This window comes from Lycium barbarum, chromosome 8 (genome assembly GCF_019175385.1).
Source record: "Lycium barbarum isolate Lr01 chromosome 8, ASM1917538v2, whole genome shotgun sequence".
In the NCBI taxonomy this organism is placed as follows: Eukaryota; Viridiplantae; Streptophyta; class Magnoliopsida; order Solanales; family Solanaceae; genus Lycium; species Lycium barbarum.
Window position 1 is genome coordinate 84,264,221 of NC_083344.1, and position 22,109 is coordinate 84,286,329.

General features: G+C 36.9%; 1 protein-coding gene across 2 annotated transcripts; it reads right to left on the minus strand.

The window, feature by feature from the left end:
- Window positions 1-3,236: 3,236 nt before the first annotated feature.
- On the minus strand, window positions 3,237-15,101 carry LOC132606249 (probable ethanolamine kinase). Of its 2 annotated transcripts, XM_060319660.1 has the most exons (11): window positions 14,832-15,094; window positions 12,221-12,312; window positions 11,910-12,016; window positions 10,826-10,931; window positions 6,727-6,849; window positions 6,464-6,555; window positions 5,554-5,638; window positions 4,772-4,877; window positions 4,579-4,645; window positions 3,736-3,828; window positions 3,237-3,644 (listed from the first exon to the last, which is right to left on the minus strand). In XM_060319660.1, the coding sequence occupies exons 1-11, from the start codon at window positions 14,957-14,959 to the stop codon at window positions 3,504-3,506; spliced, it is 1,140 nt and encodes a 379-aa protein (XP_060175643.1). In that variant the 5' UTR covers window positions 14,960-15,094; the 3' UTR covers window positions 3,237-3,503. The 2 variants fall into 2 exon arrangements, with proteins under 2 accessions (XP_060175643.1, XP_060175642.1); XM_060319659.1 differs by having other exon boundaries at window positions 6,464-6,849; window positions 14,832-15,101.
- Window positions 15,102-22,109: the final 7,008 nt, after the last annotated feature.

The following is a 22,109-nucleotide window of genomic DNA, read 5'->3' on the forward strand; positions in this document are numbered from 1 at the left end:
TTATTATTATGTGGAGGAAGTTATCGAAATAAAGGAAGATGTTAACTGATTTTCGTTAGCTTTAGTTAAGCATAAGTATGTCTTCGATTGTCTAATTTTGGTACGAATTTCCTTGAAGGTAGAAACGTGAGCATTGGAGAGAAGCATCCAAGTGATAGATTAACGAATCATTAAGGTATAAAAGGCTAGTCCCTTACTTCTAAGGCATGATTCTCATGAAACGAATTCCCTTTTTCCTTCCATGACCTTCTTACATTCAGGGAATATATGAGTCAACATTATATAGAGATTCTAAAGCCCACGGTATGACATTAATTATTATTGATAGACCCACCTTATGATACTAGTTCCTTCAAGGTGAGGTAAGATGATTATGATTTCCCCATAATAGAATCGGGGGTTCTCGACCTTACGTCACCCCGATATGGTTATAGATTATCTCGGGACTCTAATGTATGTTTTATGACGAGCTTATGAGATGTATGCGATGATATGATTCTACCGCGCCTAGATGGCCGGACATGTCACCGCGAATGCGGGCTGCATATGATTCTACCGCGCCTAGATAGCCGGGCATGTCACCGCTAATGCGGGCTACTTGTGATTTTACCGTGCCTAGAGGGCCAGACATGACACCACTAGTGGGCGGCGTATGATGGTACCCAGACGCGGGTACATGAGGATTTTATACGTGATAGGTTGATGTATGTGATATGTTTAAAATGCATTTACTCTTAAAGGCTAAGCAGGCTATGTTTTCACCTTATGTTTCAGGATTTCTTTATTATGCTCATTTTATTTAAGCCTTACATACTCAGTACAATGCTCATACTGACGTCCTTTTCTTTGGACGCTGTGTTCATGCCCACAGGTAGACAGGGAGGTGATCCAGACTCATAGGAGCTATCAGCAGACCTGAGAGCACTCCATTGTTCCGAAGGTGCTATTGCTTATGATTGTGTATATATCTATTTTGGGCACGACGGGGTCCTGTCCCGTCCATATGTCTAGTACTCTAGTAGAGGCTCGTAGATACGCATGTGTGGGTAGTATGGTCTCGCGATTTTTCCCATGTGTATATATGTATTATTATTTTGATAGCCAGATGGCTTATGTATATAAAAGTAATTATGTTTCAAATGGAAATGGTTTCCCTATGATTATAAGCAGGTTATTAACGAATGATCACGGAATGAGTATGATTACTAGTACTATGAGTGGTGCACGGTGATTAGCCCCGGGCACTCGTCATGGCCCTTAATCGGGTCGTAACGGTGACGTTGAAAAAAATCACCCCTGTTTCAGTTTCCCACATAAAGTTTGTTGGAAAGAAATACAAATCGGGTTAATGATAATAATTTTGTGAGAATAGTCATATAAAGCCTCGTAAGTTTTAAATAATAATTATGACTAATTGCGAGCCTAATGACGTGATCAAAATATTTATTTGGTGTAAACGAACTCACACAATGGTGATAAAATATTTGGGACATAATAATATATGAATGATATGGTGTAGAAGTGGATTAAAGTGACGAAAGAGCAAATTTATGGTGAAAGAAAAAGGGGTCATTCGCACAAATGTCCTATTTCGAGGGTGGTCTTTACTTTTGGTCCCTCAAATCGCTGGTCTTTAATTTTTGGCCTTCAGCACTTTAAGTGGCCGAAGATACCCCTGAAATTCTGGGTTCGAACCCCAGCAGAGTATAAAAAAAAAAAAATCGCAAGGCAAGATTTCATAATTTCTGTAGAATTCCAGCAGAGTGGAAAAAAAAATCGCAAGGCAAGATTTCATAACAAACTATGTCTATTCGGGGTAAATTATGTCTTAATGCATACTTCTATAGAAATTAAATTATCCTACAGAACTATACCTTAAGGCATAGTTTCTATACAAAAGTTATGCATGCCTTAAGGCATAACTTTACCCCGAATAGGCATAATTTGCTACGAAATCTTGCCTTGCGAATTTTTTTTGACTCTGCTTGGTTCGAACCTGAATCTCTGATTTCGTAGACTCGTGAATAAGGATACTTTGGCCCACAAATTTTCATTAAATGAGAAGTAGGGACAAAAATTAAAAATCAATCCATATGAAGGCCGATCAGCGCAATTTTTTTGAAAGGAAAATTGAAAGGATTTGAGGAGCATTACCACAGGGTCCGACCAGTCATTAACACAACTGAAGGTGAGTATTTAATGATGTCTAGAGTCAAATCCAAGACACCCCTAATATTATGTATTAAACTGCAGATACACCCCTATTTAATAAAATCAAACATTGACGGCCCTTTATGCTATGAAAATTCTAGTCAAATTAATGATGCCATCCCTATTTTTCTTAAAATACTTAAACCCCTTATATAATGCAAATCCTACACAGAGAAATGTTTATCTAACTAATTAATAAATTTATGATAGTTTGAAACGGGAAAATAAATAAGTAAAAATGAGGAATTCATATCTATTAAAAAAAATAACTTCCATATTTAGAGTGCAAGATAATTCGCAGATCTTATTTTAATATGTGGTCATCTCTTTATTCAAGTGGTTTGAAGATACCAGTTTCAAAAAAATATTTGTTCTCTTTCTTTTAATCGAAGGTGAATAAATATTTCTAATGTCATTAAATTAAATGTATAAAAATGGAAGAAAGATGACACGACCTTTTATGACTATTACTCGTTTTGAGCATAAAGCGGTATATTCCTATCTTTATGAATCGGACAATACTATGCTATTCCCACTATTTGTAATTGTAACTTGTCTTCTATTAATTACTATTTGAAAGTTTAATTTTAAATATACCTCAGATTTCTCAAAATCAAACACTTGACACCCTAGTTAAATAAAAAAAATTATTCAGCCTACATTTTGCGTAGGATTTCGGTCACATAGAAGGTATAAGTATTTGAGTTAAAATACAAGAGATTTATTTGCTATTGCGTTATATTACAGGACTATATTGTGTAATTTACCCTAAATTGCATATCCATTTCCCCAAAAGCTGGAAAAAGAAAATGTCTCCTATTTTTGTGACTTACTTTTCCACTTTATACCAAGATTCTTTCACACTAACAAATTTGTCTCCTATTTTTATAACTTGTTTATTCACTGTAAGTACACCACAGAAGATACAATACTTGCGAAGAAACCAGACATCATTGTAAATAAATTATCGTTGTTTCAGTCTTAATAGGTGGCACTTTCTGTAACTGAATTACCAAAGATTAATATGGAGAAAGTTACCCTTCTTTTTTGGCATTGAAATTGCGGAGGATGAGGTGTATTTCATTTATTCCTCATGGTATCCAGTTATGTTCAAAAAATGAATTATGAATATTACAAACAACACTTTTACATACTTTTGGCAGAAAAACAAAGGAAAAAGAATTATTTTGCACTGTTCTACCTGATGGCTACAACAACAATTTCCATCTTGCAGCAAATGAAATCTAAATGTCCGTGTCAATCGACAGCTTTTAAGAGTTTCTAAAACTGTGTTAAGTGGATCTTTCACCCAGCTCGGGTTTTGAGAGATATGACTTAGCTAAAGCAAAGCATTTCTCCTTCTGCTTCTTGTACTCGTTATAGCGCCGGAAAAAATAACTGATATAATCAAAATCGATGGGTGACATTTTCGCCTGGCGATATCAAAAAACAAAAAGATCATAATGTAAGGTCTTTTTTGCATTTTCTTTGGACTGCAACTAAAATATAGCATAATAGCAGTACCTGGATCAAAGCCCAGAGAGCCCAGTATAGATGTGAAGCTAGCATGTAACTACTGGTCTCGACATATAGGGCATCAAGGTCCTTATCAGATATCTGTCATCAAAGGCAACTTAGATATACTTTGTCAAATGTGTACAACATTTGCAATTATTGATATTAAGTTCAACTGTTTTCTCCCTACCTTCACAAGTTAGGGGTAAGCTCTACGACTCTGTGTACACTCTACCCTCCCCACCCTCCCCAGACACCACATGTGGGATTACACTGGTTTTGTTGTTGTTGTTGTTGTAAGTTCAACTGTTTTCTATTGGTGGCAGACACAGTAATACAGTAGCGTTCCAAGTCTTAATCCCATGATTTCTTCCAACAAATCCACAGGAGCGTGCATATAATATCAATGTGTTTATGTTCCAGAAAACCAGATCGTCCAGCTACACTATTGAGAGGACATGGGCATAAGAGGATTTGTTATTTTCAACACATCAATATGGCATGTAAAGCTCTGTGGTGAAAGAAACATTAATCCTTCCAAACTTGATGGGAAGAAAGTCTTTCAAACTTCTCTCTGGCACTAAATCACGATACTATCTTAAAACCTTCATTTTTGGTCAATTAGATTATGCCTTTTCCGAGATTGTTTTACACATGCTTTCCACCCAGAAACTTCTCCATTGAGTTTGCTATATATCCTCTTTTGTATCATCGGAATGTTTCTGATTTTTTTTATTTTTTTATTTTGGCTAAATAATTGTTTCACATATAATAGCAGTAGACAAGTCCTGTCCTAGCTATACAACATGCACTATTAAGTATGAAGAAGTTTCAATTTTTTCCCACATTTACCTCATTCGGTCGGTCAGAATCCAAATAGTGCCTGAAGAAATGAAACTGCTCATCCTTACTTGGATATCTACATGTTGAACCATCTCTAATATTAGTCTTCATTTACAACAAAATATCACCATAAAGATAAGAGGGAAAAGAAGGGAACTGGAGGACGTGGAGAAAGAGATGCAGAGAGGGAGAAGCAACATACAAGGTGTAATCACAATCATAGCCAGCATATTCATTGAAGTGATTCCCTATGTCAAAACCCCTATAATTGTAAGATCCATACTCAAAATCAATGAAATACAGCTTTCCTGAATTTTGATAAATGGAAATGAGGTTAGTACAAACAGTAAGTTAACGTAACTAAGAGAAAACTCATCAAGCATTCTTCCAATATGATAGCAAACACCAACATCAAATTTAGAGATGTCAGCCATTAGATACAATCTAGAAACCAGGTTGAAGACTTATAAACCATTCAGATATATTTTCTTAACAGGATAGACTATTTTATTTGATGATATTTATCATATGGAAAGTTTGTCAAATGAAAAATGGACGCAGGAATGTTTAACTGTTCAAAAGAAAAAATTGGACGCAGGGGTGCCCTGGTAAATTCCATCCAAAGACTTATGTTGCATCTTTATCAGAGTATACAAGCCGAATCAGATAAAATTAGTTCCCTTACTAAACATAAACCTTAAGAAGGACGAACAAGCAATAGTGACCAGCTATATGTTCATCTAAGCATAAAAATTTGCAGAAGTATTACCAAATAGTCCACAATGTGCATAATCAATTAAGAGTTCTAAATGATAGGGGTTTCCTCTCCAATAGATGAAAAAGCATCTCGAGGTTACTGAATTTTATAATGACCGGGAGAGGAGGGGGGGGGGGGGTGTGGAGAATTTCTAATTGAAAATGTCACTACAGAAGAAAGTACCTCTATCAAAATGTAAAAACATTGGAAAGCTAGATCATAAGTACCTTTATCCTCATTAAGCATCAGATTACCAGAGAGTAAGTCATTGTGCGCAAACACCACCGGGGCATTAAGACGGTCCGTCAATTCCTGTTCAGAATTGCATGTCATGAAACAAAGGAATATACCCATTTAATACGTGAAGCTATTTTCCAGACCCCACTTGTGGTATTACACAAGGTATGTTGTTGATGTTGTTGTAAGCTACTTTAATAATGCCATTCTGGCCCAATACCAAATGAATTTCTGTACTATCATCTGCTTTACAGAGGTAGAAGTAGTAACACAGATAAATAAACCCTAAAGAAAACTCCTCAAGTTAACTTCCTATATATTTCAGGTTTCTTAAGTTCAAAACTATGCTACAATTATGGAATGTTAAAAAAAGCCAAGAAAGAGCACCCTATGTGGGAAATAAGTTCCCTTAACTTGGAAACCTACAACATTTCATCTGTGCCAACTTTTGGATGTGATTAACTACTAGAAAGACCTACGATGGAAATATATACAAAGCCATCCAATTTGAAGTAATCTGCATGGAAGTATGATGGAAGATGAGTCAACACCTAAAAAGTTCTTTGGAGGTTGTCATAGCTGCCATAGGAGATTGCCTAGATCTCTCCAGCGAGATAAAAAGAGAAACAACAGTTAACTTCAGAAAATGATGTGCTGAACATCTTCTAGCTATTGATTTCTCCATAAGGGGATAAGGGAAAATTGCTAGCATATGGTCTCAAAATAGCAAATCTGTGAAAGCAAACTGATTTAATACAGATTAATAAATATGTTAAATGCTTGTAGGGCTGAAATTTGCACTGTCATAAAGAAGATAAAGGGAAATCCCCTCCCCTAAGGTGAACAGCAAATAATAATTAGAATAAAAATCAAGTACATGCTCATGGGAGGTTGCACTACCTTGAGTTCTATGATTTCATTATGAACTTCCTGGAACAAAATTGTCTCATACTTTATCTTCTTCTCACCATCATCAAATTGGAGAGTTGATGCTATAAAAATGGAAAAGCACTCACGCATGAGAGGATCTTTCGTGGTAGCAGTTAATTCAGTACAAGCTTTCCAGTCTGTGAGACTAGAGGGTCCATACATATTATCCAATCTGGGATGAATGATTTCTCGGTAATATAATATCACTGGAGAATGTTCAGTGAAGGATGCACCTTTCGTGAAGAACTTGAGCACATCATTCCATACTTGAGGTTCTTTCGAGCCCGGAATTTCCACCTGATGGAACTTTCGAAGTTGCTTTGCAATTTCAGCAGCAAGCTTGGGGTTTCTCAAGTCTGTTGAAGAAGTTAAAAGAAAATGACAACTAATTTGCATATAATAATAACACCAAGAGATTGACGAGAAGTGAAAATGTAGGTATCCCCGAAAAACAGAGGGACCACAAAGTTGCTTTGACAAGCCCAAGATACACCTAAACTAACGTGTAAGTGCAACAGGTCAAACAAGATCTGTTGATGAAAGGGCTCAAAGGCAACTATTGTGTTAAACTTTAGTCCTGCTGCAGGGGCTTATAAAGCTCTCCTTTCTAACGTGCTCTTCTCAACCTAGTTTGTGGATAAGTTTTATAAGATCCAAAGCACACAACAACAACAACATACCCAATGTAATCCCACAAGTGGGGTCTGGGGAGGGTAGAGTATACCGAAACTTCTTTTCTATTAAACTACTTCAGAAGAAGAAGCAGACCCACAGAAAGATGATGAAATGACCACGTCAATTAGGTAAAAAAAGATGGATCTTGAAGAATGCAGGGTTATACAAATAAAGATCAATAAGGCTGGTCAAAAATGAAAGGCTTAGGATAATCAACTATCTTAGAAGATTACAATCTTTTATGCACATTTTGGTTGCTAATAATAAAAGAAATTCCAGCCTATGTAATGACCATCTTTTTATTTCTTCAAAATGGACCAATTAATATTCGGTTACCATTCTCAAAAGAAAAAAAAAGGGGGGGCCAATCAATATTACATTCTTTAAGAGATCTAACAACTACTACAACATGAACCATGGACGAAATATGTCAAGCATATGATATGGACTATTTATTACCAGATGTAGCCCCTTCGGCCCTTACATGGATTCCTTGGAGAGGAACAAGAGAACCCTTAAGAGGTGGAAATGAGTTAAAACGGTATAGGGCATGTTTTTTATTTTTGGTCAACTTTTGGTGCAACCACAAAGTTCCTGTTAGTATAGATGACATGATTAGGTATCATTCATAAAATTTATTCCTTTTCTGTAGGTTTTTACTTTTTGTAAACAACTAGTACACTGAGCTTTCCCAAACAACATCATTCGTAAGAAAATTCTTTTTTTGGTAGGTTTTTACTTTTTTGTAAACAACTAGTATACTGAGCTTTCCCCACAACATCACTAAATTATTTATTTATCAAAAAAGGGAACTTTTTATTACCCGTTTGGCCTTGGCTTGGATGATTGGCCATATAAAAGCAGCTACAGAATCTGGAAGTCAAACCTTAAACCTAAGGGAATGACTTTGCTTTTGATGGTTTGACTAAATACATGAAGTTCTCTTGACACAAAATGAAAACCAATGGGAACATCACAACATAGGATGGAGGTGGATTGCAGATTATAAATTCAATATTCATTTTCACTCTTCAACAAATTTAACTACATATGGACTTCCTTGAACGTATCTTACTTTAGATAGGTTTCCTAGAAGTCTATAAATAATAGGTATTCTGTTTTCAGGAACCTTTAGATAAATCGACATCGCGAGTTTGACCTAATAGGATATAGTGTACTAGTAGAATGTTGTGTTTTTATGTTAATGAAAGATGGTGTTTTTCTGTTAATGAAAGATGGTTCAAGGGCTTTGAGGTGCACAGAGGGCAACGATGTACACTATCCATTTCATCATCTATATGCAAATGATACTCAGCAGTTTTCCTGAACCAGCAGCACGTCAACTAAGGTACCTGATATATATTTTTGAGTGTTTTCGAGGCTGTCTCAGGACTTCATGTCAATTGGTCAAAGCAGGCTAATTCCAGTTAACTCATTGCGAGATTTTACAAGGCATGACAACTATTCTTGGCTGTCAAGCGGAAAAAAATCTTCCAACAGTTTAGGTTTTTTTTTTTTTTTTTTTTTTTCAAAGCAAATCCAACAGTTTAGTTGGATCTGCCTTTAGGGGCAAAACATAAGGCAGAATCTATATGGCTGGAGGTGGTGGAAAGATGTAAAATGAGATTATCCAGCTGGAAGAAAAATAACCTTTTCTATGGTGGGGTGGGGGGGGGGGGGGGGGGGGGGGGAAGAGAATCTTGATACTTATTAATAGTGTGTTGGATTCAATGCCAACATATATTATGTCTTTGCCTGTTAAGGTAAACAGGAGAATTAGCTAGTTACGGAGAGATTTCTTATGGAAAGGCAATAGAGGGTAAGACTTTCAACCTGGCCAAGTAAAGCATCGTCACTATAAAGAAACAGGAGGGTCGGCCAAAGGCGGATCAAGGATTTAAACTTTATGGGTCCAAGTTTGAAATCCTACCACAGTTCATTTGATATATAGGATTTAATCTATTATTTGTACTATTTACTGAAATTTTTTCACACATATACAGTGCCTGAGCTAAGCTATTGAGTTCAGATGAACCCGAGCCCATACTACATCCGCCCTATTGGTTGGGCATCAAGAACTTAAGGGGTCGTTTGGTGTGAAGGATAAGCAAAAATAGTCCCGGGATAAAATTTTAGTGCCTCCTTATCCCATGTTTGGTTGGAATAAAAATCCGGGATAACTAATCCCGGGATTAGTTATCAAGGGATTGTACCCGGGATAACTTATCCCGGATTAGTTATCCCGGGATTAGCTGTTTCCCAACCAAACAAGCACTAAGAGTATAGAATAGGAGCCTTTTGATTAAATGGCTATGAAGAAATAGTGTTGAAGACAATGCTATAAGGAGGAAGGTTATCACAGTCAATTTTGGTCAAGAGAACGTGTGGTGTTCAAAGACGGGCGCTCCACCACAAGGAATAGGTATGGGAGAAATATCAAAGCACTATGGCCAAGTTTTTCACAGGACATAGGAATCAAGATAGGCAATGGAAGAAAAATCTCCTTCTCTGACATAATTGCACAGGAGCGGGGATTACCCTGTACGCACCCGAAGGATAGCGGCTGCGGGTTCCCTTGTCATCAAAAAAAAAAAAAAATTGGCTAAGGTTACTTTCCTCTTAGAAATCAATTTCTCACTCTTTTTAACCTTGCACAGGACACCAACTTTATACTAGCACAAAACAGGGAGGGAAACATTTGGAACATCACTTTCAGAAGAAATCCTAATGAAGCAATGAAGATTAAACTAAATTGGAAGGGTCAGGCAAATGAATCATTTCCAGTTAGTTCATGGTACAGTCAGAAGGAACAATCATATTACTCAGGGACAATGGAATAAGGGTTGGAAAACCTATTTCCCAGTCGAAGTGATCTCTGAGGCTAATAATCAAAGAATCATACTTGACTCAAGATACTCTACAAAGAAGGGGGATACAATTAGCCAACGGATGTTACATGTGTAGAGAAGAATCGAATCAAACAATCATTTATTCCTTCACATTTCTTTCACTTCACGTGTTTGGAAAAGATTGAGCCAAGAAAAGTTTCATAATTTCTTTTGAGCTGGAACAGGAAAGGACTGACTAAGCACTTAAAGAAGACTGGGAAGACCATACCTGCTTACATTTGGAGGTGCATCTGAAGAGAAAGGAACAGGATGCTTCACAGGACAAGAAAACACTATTTTGAAAGTCAGATCTGATTGCATCAGTTGATAGCTTTCTGGTGTCATGTAGAAACAGGAAAGGACGCAGAAACACTACCACACTTCATAGAAATTTTTGTATAGACACTCGGGGTTTTAGCTCTTTCTGATGTTTCTACTTTTTGGATGTAATTGCAGCACATTCTTAAGTGCTGGTCTTGATATCAATAATACTTAACATCTCAAACAATAAAACTATATAGTTTACTTCTTAGTTTTCTTCTTCAAAAAGTTCTTCCCAGATCTTTCTTTTTTTGAATAAGAAGTTCTTCCCAGATCTTCTGATGCCTAGTCCTAAATAATTCTGAATAGGAAAGGGAAACACGTGAAAAATTTCAAAATCACAAAGGAAATATAAACTCTGGACTGGTAGCCAAAAGTCATTTACACTAAACCACGAATAGTGTCTACTACATATAAGCTACAAATGGAAGTCTGGTTAAATGCCTACCTGAGGGTGTTAAAGTGCGTGCATCAATAAATGACTGAACAATGCCATTCCCAAATACTCCAAGCAACTTGGCACCAAACCCAGCCGCTGAGAGGTATTGAATTGCCTAAGGAAAAGAACTTAACAATCATAAAGTGTGTATGATTCATGGACATGACCATAGTTACAAGAATTAAATCAATAAACCTTCTAAGTTCAGAGGAGAGTGGATGCATCCATTGAAAATACAGATTTCACCCACGAAGATGTGGAATCATGGGCTAAACTTATGCAAGAAATAACATATTAACTGATCACAAAAAGCTTAGACCTATGTAGTCAAAACCTGACAGGAAATATATGTCAAGAACAAAAGTAAACTTGCATATGTTCAATCAGAACATCTAGAATCAAAGAGCCGATTTCTTGTATTATTCTGAAGAATGGTAAATGTACAACTTCTAACAATAATAAGTGAGAAAAATCTTAATAATTAGGCATGAACACTAGAGATTTTGTGATATAAAGGTGCTCGGATACTAGGACTCCAAAATACTCTCTCTGCAGAGTAATTCAACTAGTTCCCTCCCCTTTTTTTTTTTTGGATAAGGTAGTTCCCTCCCCTTTTCTTCGCCTCAATTTGAACAAAACAGAATTTAAAGTGAAGTGCAAAAACAAGGCAAACTCCGCCATTAACTTGGGACAATAAGATACTGTGGTTATCCCATTTTACATTGCATATTACTATTTGAAGTTTATTTTTTCTTTGCTTACCATTGTATTTATTTAAAACAAAATTGAGGAATCAATGTCTAGAACAAAATTAAATTTCGTAGTCCGAACACCGTTTTCTTCTTAAGATAGATAGATTTCAAAATGTTTAGCAGGTTGACTGGCTTATTTGCCCCACCGGATAAGACTACAAGACTCACACATGAGGTCTACGCATACTCTTCTTGAAAGCAATCCTACTTACAAACAAGACGAGATAAGCAGATAACCCTTTTGCAGTCGACTTAAGTTACTCAAAATTCAACTGTTTCCGGTCCATATGATAAGAATAATGCACGTTACAATAAAATCAACAGAAGCCTCTGAAACTAACCTGCAGTTCTCGTTCACGGTTAATGACACATTCAGTATTAGGACCATATAACCTAACTGTCATACTTTCATTCTTTCCATCATCTTCTCTTACAGATACTTTTAGCACTGCAAAAAGAAATAAAATATTGTTAGGACATACTTAAGTCATACAATATTTCGGTCAACAAAAACTTTAAAAGTGAATCATTCTTTTGTCATAGGAAACTACATATGGTAATGGTATACGCCAAAATTTAGAATGATATATTAGGAAAGCAAATGAAGGCTTACAAATAGCAAATTCAAACCAAAAAAAAAAAAGTTACGCACATAAATTTGTGATGCCACCAGACACCGTCTCAACAGAGAAGTGAGAATCATCCAGACATGACCATCGGTTAAACAAGTCCTTGCACAGTTCTCTGCACAGTTTCCAACCAAGTTCAGAAATAGAAGAGGAAGAACAAAAATTAGTCCCAATATACAGGTGCATGCATATGTAAAAAATTACTTTTGAGTGTGGGAAGAATAGATAGAGTGCATCCATTTTACATACACATTTCATCAGCCTAATAAACCATATCCCAATTAATTTCACATGTACTTGTTACAGCAATAACCAGAGGGAGACCTTTTTCTTTATAATCATGGGGTCCTGACAAGCATATGCACCACGACTAGCTCACTGGATACCTGTTGCCTCCTAACAATGTAGGTAATGGGTAATGAACCTACCAAGGCTTAGACAAATGGAAAAAATTCACCTAGTGTCGCCTTCGCTAGGATTCAACCTTGGTTTTCCAAGGTTGTCACTCCAATTCTTCGTCCGCTAGATCACTCCCTTGGAGGCATAACTAGAAGCCTTTGAAATAGCAAAATCTTGTATTTTGATTATCCTCAAAACTAAAAGTTCATCCGTCAAATGATACATTGTTGCCGTCAAGCTACGTAAAATAGATAAATTTATGCACTCACTACATCTCATGGTACAATTTATTAACATTACATTCATATTTGAATGCCAAAATGGTGCGCTATGCTCTTGGAGCAAGTGAAATACTTTGAAATGAGCAAATGTTAATTCTATACATCCAACAATAAGAATTCTGGTTTTCATACCATAAATGAGGACTACAACAACAACAACATACCCAGTGTAAGGGGTCTGGGGAGGGTGGTGTGTACGCAGCCTTACCCCTACTTTGTGAAGGTAGAGAGGCTGTTTCCTATAGACCCTCGGCTCAAATAAAGCATAACACACCATAAACGAGGACTGATACTCAAAAAACCTACTCCTGAAATAGTCGAATATCATTTCAACCAGTAGGATCATGAAGCTTTAATATCATGTCTAACAGTGTTACGTATCATTAACAACCTGAAAAGACCTTAAGTAATCACTTTACACTGGTCCACAGTGAGTCAATGTTAATTGAACATAAAATTTTTACAATATTTCAACTCAACTCAACTCAAATTATACTTTTCTTAACGTAAACGAAATTGACAAGGCCTCCATCGATCCTACTACTCCCTCCGTCTCTATATGTTTGGCTTGGTTTAATTGGATACAGAGTTAAGAGACGAAATAAGACTTTTGCCACATAAGTTAACATAAATAAATACCAATACTTAATCAAAGGCATAATACATAGATAGACACCTTAACTTGGCGTCACCTGGCAACTAAACACTCCAACTTTGAGAATGCACAGCTAGACACCTCAACTCGTCCCTATTGTGTCTCGTGGACATCCGACGCTGACGTGGCACATAAATTTTGGATTTGGAGGTGTCTAGATGATCATTTTAAGTTGGAGTGTTCAATTTACACCGTGGAGACGAGTTGAGGTGTCTAGATGATCGTTTTGCAAGTTGAAGTGTTCAACTGACAGTAGAGGTCCAAGTTTAAGTGTCTATCTATGTATTCTTCCCTTACTCAAATTTTGTTTTGTATCCAGTGGGGCTTATAATAAGTCATCCAAAAGCACAGCCACAACCTAAAGCTAGCATCGAAAATTAAAATAAATAGCTCAAAGAAATATGTCATCCCACATTCATATAAGCGGAAATCGAAACAGAGCTCAAAGCTAAATTTAGACTTGATTATGTGTGCACTTACTTTTTCTTCAGCTTCACAACACTTTCTATCTGAAAAACAAATATCTAACTTCAATAGCAACATAGACGGCCTAAATTCTTTTTTTCCTTCCTTTTTTGATAATGCTAATACCCTAACCATCTTCTTCTGTGCCCCTGGACTGTTCCACCAGAATTCTTAACATAAGGAATGTGGACCTAATTAGCATTATTCAGTCAAACCTCTCTATAACAGCGTCGTTTGTCCTGATACTTGGCTGCTATAGCGAGAACATATAATATACTCCCTCTATCTCAATTTATACTTTTTGCTTTTAGAGAGTCAATTTGACTAAACTTTGAAGCTAAATTGAGTTAGATTAACTCAATATTTTAAGATTAAAATTTGTATATTTGAAAACTACACGAAAAGTACGATAAGTTACAACTTTTCTCATATCAATTTATTAAAAAAATACATCTTAAAATGTTGTGCAGTTTAAATCTCAGAAAACGAAAAGTATCTCATAAATTGGGACACACGGAGTAACATAACATGAAAGATGGGTTTCACACATGAAACATGGTTGTTACACTGTTATATAGAGAGGTGTGACTGTATTCCTTGAAAGTTAGCTAATGAGCTTGGGTGAAACACAAAGGATATTAAGCCTCGAAAAGGTGCATTTCGAGAGAAAATTAAATATTCATAAAAGAAAAAACTGTGTGAATGCTCCGCAGAAACAAAAACACTAGGTAATTTCCTCCTATCTGTCCTACACAGAGTTACCAAGGTTATATTAGTCGAGACCCGGACACCGCGGTTATTAAAAAAGCTGTGTGGGAAACTCGGAAAACGTACACGATTTGAGGTTTCATGTGGGGAATAGAGAGAGTATGATCGACGGTGAGGGGCGAAGATGCAAATTTGGTGTTGGGAGCTCCATCTGCTACTTCCATGGCGTTCCAGATCTTCTTAACTGCTCCCATATGTCTTTGCTACCACTAATATTTATAATACTCTCTTTTGCAGCTAATAATTCCAATGCTTTCTTCGATTAGATTTACATGAACCAGAAGTTTTGTCTCTTTCACGTTAAGACGATATTGTCCTTGCTCTAATTATTCTACTCTCCTTTCCACTTTTACACTTCTCTTTAGCTAAGCTTATCAATACGTGTAAAATAAAAAATAGAAAAGGTTAACACTAGTATAGAAATTATTACACTTCTACAAATTACCACGAAAACTCTTTTTTCTACACATGAAATAATTAAGAAATATTTTCTCTATTGCTTATTCTGGTTCTTCGGCTATATTATATTATATATATGACATGATACAAAGTTTTTGGATATGCGTGTTCCTCCTGTGTTTCCTGTTAATCAATACTTATTTTTAAGAACGGCATAGACAATACTCCTCCCCATTCTAAAATAATTGAATTTTTGGGATGTGACACACTAGTTAAGAAATCTAATTAATGGCATTAATCAAAGGATTATTTGACTAAATTATCCTATATCTTTCCCCAAACTTTTTTTAAAAGTTGAAATAGTGAATGTTGAAATTTCGAAAAACTATTAAAAAGAATGGTAACTTTGGAAAAATTTCATTAATAATCTTTTGGACTTTGAAAAATTCACTTATTTTGGACCAAAGAATAAGACTCAAAAGTTTATTTATTTGGAATGGAGGGAGTATTAAAACATGTGTATAATGGGTAACATAAAAATCGAATGGGAAAATTACAAGTTCAAATTGACAAACATTCTACCGACTTGAATGACTTATTAATCGCTAAATGATTAGATATCCTCTAAACCTCAAAGTTGAATGACTAAAACTATTAGTTAGGTAGTATGATGTGTAGTGAGCGAAGTTTTTGTCACGACTCGTATCCATGTGACCAGCACCCGACACTATACCCGGTCCAAACAAACCAATCCATACAAGAATACCCAATTATATATTACGTTCCTAACGTGTATGCAGAATAATTTTAGAAACACAATCATTTTAGAAACCATCTCTCTAGCTTTCTCTAAACCCATTTCCTTTGCTAGCGATTACGGATTACGGGTGACCCGTTTCACGGCTGGCCGGAATGGCCAAAGGCCGGCAAAAAAAGAACCAGAACAAGGTGCAATTATCTGAAGTGAAGACCAAAGCAGTACATCGCCGACCATTAGAGATGGTACAGCAAAGCGAAGCTAGGGTTCGAGAAGAGAAGACCACCAAACAAGGGGAAACGACCTACATGCCGCCAATCTCTGTGATTGGTGCAAAAGACAAACAAAGTGGGAAAAGCCTAATAGCAGTAGCTCGCACACAACTGAGGTAAGTGCTATTGCTACACCATCGTCCACTCCACCGCCACAAGTGACTCGACTGCCATAAGTGACTCCATCGGTGGTAACTGGTCCTAGGGTTCATCCCATTCAAAAACCAGCACTGGTGCAGGCAAATTCCGACGAGAGATCTTGGGCTAATGTTCTCACTAAAAATAAACTAGTTGCTCGTGGACAAACTCTGAAATTCATTGCTCCACAAATTCAAGATGGGATTAAGATTGCTCAGCTCCAACAAGCTGATGTCGATGTTGAGGCTGCTAAATAGGAACATGTTATTATCCTGTTTGCAATGGGTGCTACACCTTCGATTGGGGCCGTTGAACGATTCCTAGCTTCACAATGGAAGTTCACTAACAAGCCTAAGGTGTTTCTACATAATGAGGGCTATTTTATTATTCACTTTAATGATGTGGATAATTGTCATGCTATACTGTACTCTGGGCCTCATACTTTGAACAATAAACCTGCTATTGTGAAGCCTTGGACCCCGAATTTTGATTTTCATTCAGAGGATTTAACAACTATTCCATTATGGGTTAAGTTTCCTAATCTCCGTCTTAGTTGTTGGGGTATTGAATCACTGAGTAGAATTGGTAGCACTCTAGGTAAGCCTTTGTATGCAGATGAATGCACATCTCGAATTGAAAGAGTATCCTATGCTAGATTGCTTATTCAAGTTGACATTACTAAGGAGTTGCCTAATACTACAAAGGTTAAAGACCCTAAGGGTCAGGTATTTAAGCAAGCTGTTAATTATGATTGGAAGCTATCAAGAATGTCTTCAACTAGGTGCTACATCTCGGAAAATTTTCCGTTGATGCATAGTAAATAGACTAAAGAAGAGCATGAAGTATACGGTTTTTCAATGAGTGAGGAATGACATTTGATGACCCTAATTAAGATTTCAAAGACATTCGAGGTAGGGGAAGAAAGTTTGCCAAGAGAAGGCAAGGCATACGATAGGTATCGAAAAGGAATTACGAGTAACGAGTTAACGATGATTTAATGATGCTTTGGAGAAGAATTATAATGTCCCTTAGATTGTTAATGAGGTGATAAACAAGTGTCAAGAAGGTTCCATAAGGATTGGAGATCAAACCAAGTGACAAGAACAAGATCAGTGAAAAGATGAGTTATACGGTCGATTATACGGTCCGTATAATGTTATACGGTCCATATAATAGACCGCAGAATTGTCATAGTGAAGTCCCTCACTGGTGAGATTATACGGTCACTTATACGGACCGTATAAAGTTATACGACCCATATAATGTGCCGTATAATTGTCACAGAGGCGAGATGTTGAAGAGGAGATTTTACGGTCACTTATACGGACCGTATAAAATTATACGGTCCGTATAATGAGCACAGAATCGAGTGATTAAAGGGGCGATTTCACGGTCACTTATACGGACCGTATAAGTTTATACGGACCGTATAAGTATTCGTATAATTTTTCCCGACAGATCAGATTTCACGTTATTAAAAAGGGACCAAGTCATTATTTCATTTCATTTTTCATCCAACACTTCAAGAACTCTCTAGAAACCCTCTCCACTTTTCATCTACAAGAACACAAGAGAAATTTATGATCAACTTCATCAAACTAAGAAAACCAAGTGTAAGAAACTCATTAAAGATTATCCAAGCCAAGAAATCTCATTGGAGATGAACTAGGATTTTGGCTCAAGTGAAGTATTTCCATCCAAAGCTTATTCCTACAACATCTAAGGTAAGATTTATGGTATTTCCATGTTGTTTAAGGTATTTTAAAGTTAAAACACATGGATTGTAGGAGGAGATAGAAAATGAGTCATGAATGTGGGAATAGTGTCATTTTTTAGAAATGGCTTGGGTTGAGTAATGATTCTTGATATGTTATGATTATAATCATGCTATAAATGACATTAAGAACATGGGATATACATTGTATATGAGTGGATATAATAGTGTGCTATGACCATGAATATGGACGAATTGGAAGAGAATTGAGAAGTAAGGATAATGTATGTGAATAAAGAGTATTGTTATGATATTGTGAATGTTATGATTGATGTTTGGGAGTTGATGTATGATATGGAGGAAGTCGTATAAATAAAGGAGACGCTGTCCAATTCTCTCTAGCTTTAGTCATGTATGTTAAGTTATCGACTTTCTAATGATAGTATAACTCTAATGAAGGTAGAAATGTGAGCATTGAAGAAGAATGTGCAAGTGATAAAATAGTTGAACGGAAAGGTATGTAAGGCTAACCCTTCTTTCACAAGGCATGGTTCTTTGGCCAAATATCTATTCTTCTATGAGCCTATGATGTCCTTCAAATGATTCTATCTTCAAAAGCTACTAAGCTCATGATTCCCGATATGTTACGATTATACTAGGTTCCTTATATGACGAGTAAGCCTACAAAGATATATGTAATGAACGACGATAATAGTGATAATAATGATGACGATGATAATAGTAATGATGCTAAATATGCTTATGAGCTATTATGTATATGTGTCTATGTATGACTATTATGGAACCCCAAGATTATAAGGCCGGGTAGAATATATATTTATGTAACGCGCGCGCACCTCTGCAGCTGGGTACGGATAACCCTGAAGCCTTGGTAGGGCCAGGTAGGTGAACCCTGAGCCTTGGTTGGCCAGGTATGTATGATAACCGAGCCTAGCCATGGTCGGGTACGTGAAACACTGAACCTTCGTGGTCAGGTATGCTATGTAAATGCTATGTATATGATATGGATATGTATATGATTTAGATATGAGTATTAATGCGAATATGATACGAATACGAATAAAAATATGTATATGAATACGACTATGGATACGAAATGTAAGCGAGTACGGATACGAATACGAATGTATGTGCACAATCTCGCATTAGAAATGGAAAGTCCCTATGAGAAGCAAGTAAGTGCTTATGACGATGATACTACTATCTCTCATCCTATGCTATTTCTATGTTGTCTATTATGCTTTCATAATGATATTGATCATGCTTTACATACTCAGTACATTCTTCGTACTGACGTCCTTTTGTTTGTGGACGCTGCGTTATGCCCGCAGATAGCCAGGAAGACAGGATTGATCCATAGCTATATTTCTCAAGGACTACATAGCGGAGCTCCATTTCCTTCGGAGCTAAAGCTTTGGTACTTATTCTTTTGTGTATATATTCATGGGCATAGCGGGGTCTTGTCCCGCCTATATGATATGACATACTCTCCTTAGAGGCTCGTAGACATGTGTATATAGTTAGATGGGTTTGGCCTTGTCGGCCTATATTTTGGATATTATTTTGTTAGCCTCGTCGGCTTATGTACATTGATATGCGCATAGTTGCTAATGATGATATAAATGTATTGACTGTCCAATGGGATTAATATGATTGATGGATAGAATGTATGATTTAGTATGTGGCTCACCTAGATGTAAATGTAAAGGTATGTTAAGAGGTTCTCGGGTGGGCTAGCACAGGGTGCCCGTCGCGGCCCTCCGGTTGGGTCGTGACACTAGGTCATAAGTGTCAGCCAAAGCAGGCCCCTAAGCAACCAGTTCAACGGCCTCTCAAGCCTGCTCAACCAGCTCAACCTGCTAAGGAGATGAGGAGATACAACAAACAGGAATGGCACAACAAAGGTGTGATTGAAATTCCAAAAGCTGGTCATGAGACAACAACACAACAATCTGATCCTCAAGCCAATGACTGACAAGTGGTGAGAGGGAAAAATGTTGCAAAACCAAATACTGCTAGCAACAACCAGAAAGAAACAATGGAGCATAATGAGTTTAGTCCTTTGGAAGAGGGGAAAATTCCTGCAGCAATCATTACAGCTACTGAGGCCTCAAGAAGTTTATGATCGATACTAATATGAATGAGCTTCAAAATTTTGGGAGAGATTATACTTGGACAAATGGTCATGTGCTTAGCCGAATTGATAGAGCCATTGTCAACACTGCTTGGATGACAACTATGCCTATGCTTCAGATCCATCTACTGGATCCTTCATTTTCTAACTATTCTCCATTGCTGCTTGACTTTGGGGACACCTACCAGTCTGGCCCGAAACCCTTTAAATTCCTCAATTGCCTAGCTGATCATGCTGACTTTTTAGAAGCTGTTGAATAGAGCTGGGCCAAACCAGTAAGGGTTATCACCTGAGAGGAGTATGGTTAAGGCTTAAGAATGTTAAGATTGCCATGAAGAACCTGAACAAACAAGAATTTGCTGGAGTGGATATGAAAGTTAAAACTGCTAGGCTGGCTTTGCAGAATATTCAAGAGCAAATGAGGAATCATCAGCAAGTTCCTCATTTGTTCCAAGAAGAGAAAGATCTTAAGCAACAACATGAAAAATAGAGTCTGATTGAAGAAAGCATCTATAAGCAGAAGTCCAAGAATCTATGGCTTAAACTTGGATACTCAAATAATGCTTATTTCTTTGCCAGCATGAAAGGAAGATATACTCAGAACCAAATCAAGTCCCTAACTTCCCTGACTGGCACCGTGTTGCAGAATCCTAAGAAGATTAAGGAAGAAATCATAGGCTTTTACAAAGGACTGCTAGGTTCAGCTAGCAATTCTTTGCCTGCTATCCAACTTGATATCCTTTCTTCAGGCCCTTTACTTTCTAGAGATCAACAGCTTCAACTTATCCAACCTTTCACTAGAGATGATATCTACCGTGCTATCAAAGATATGGATGACCTAAAAGCTCCTGGTTGTGATGGATTCAACTCTTATTTCTTCAAGAAAGAATGGCCAGTAGTAGGGGAGAAGATCACTGATGCAGTTCTGCACTTCTTTGATACCAATTGTTTGCCCAGGCCATTTAACTGCACATCGGCCTTGATCCCAAAGGTAAATCATCCCTCCTCTATCAATGAGTATAGGCCAATCTCTTATTGTTCCACTATTTTTAAGATCATTTCTAAAATGATAACTAAAAGGCTTCAACAGTCATGGATTTTCTTGTTGATCATAGCCAAGTGGCCTTTGTTCCTGGAAGAGTTATTTCAGACAATATATTGCTTGCTCATGAACTAGTAAAGGGATATAGTAGAAAGGGCATTTCACCTAGATGGATGCTAAAAATTGACATGCAGAAAGTATATGACTCTGTTGAATGGCCCTTCCTTGAACAAGTTTTAGTAGGACTGAGATTTCCTTCTGTCTTTATCTCTTGGATTATGACATGCGTGAAGACTGTTTCTTATTCTATAGTCATAAATAGCTCTCCTACTTCCCCTTTCCCAGCTAAGAAGGGTGTAAGGCAAGGAGATCCTATGTCACCTTTCTTATTTGTGCTTGCTATGGAATATTTGACTAGAATGCTCAAAGGGTTGAAGAATGAGCCAAATTTCAAATTTCATCCAAGATGTGCAAAACTGGACATAACTCAAATTGGATTTGCTGATGATCTACTTTTATTTAGTAGACAGTATCTATTTGACTACTTCTAACAGCTTTCTGAAGTTTCTGGCTTAAAGGCCAATCTGGGAAAGAGTTGTATCTATTTTGGTGGTGCAGATGATGCTGTCAAGAAGGAGATTATTCAAGCACTTGGCTTCTCTATTGGTACTCTTCCATTTAGGTACCTGGGGGTTCCCTTAAGTTCCAAGAGGCTGACCATTATGCAATGTCAGCCTCTATTGGACAAAATGACAGGTAGGATTACTACTTAGACTACTAAGTTTCTCTCTTATGCAGGGAGGCTTTAGCTTTTCAAAAGTGTCCTACTTGCCATAAAATCCTTCTGGTCCCAATTGTTCATTCTCC

Coding starts and splice junctions, on each gene's coding strand:
- LOC132606249 (XM_060319659.1), bottom strand. CDS start 14,959: ATGGGAGCAGTTAAGAAGATCTGGAACGCCATGGAAGTAGCAGATGGA. Junction 10,932..11,909: donor ACCGTGAACGAGAACTGCAG/GTTAGTTTCAGA, acceptor TCTTTTCCTTAG/GCAATTCAATACCTCTCAGC. Junction 3,645..3,735: donor CTCTCTGGGCTTTGATCCAG/GTACTGCTATTA, acceptor TGATATCGCCAG/GCGAAAATGTCACCCATCGA.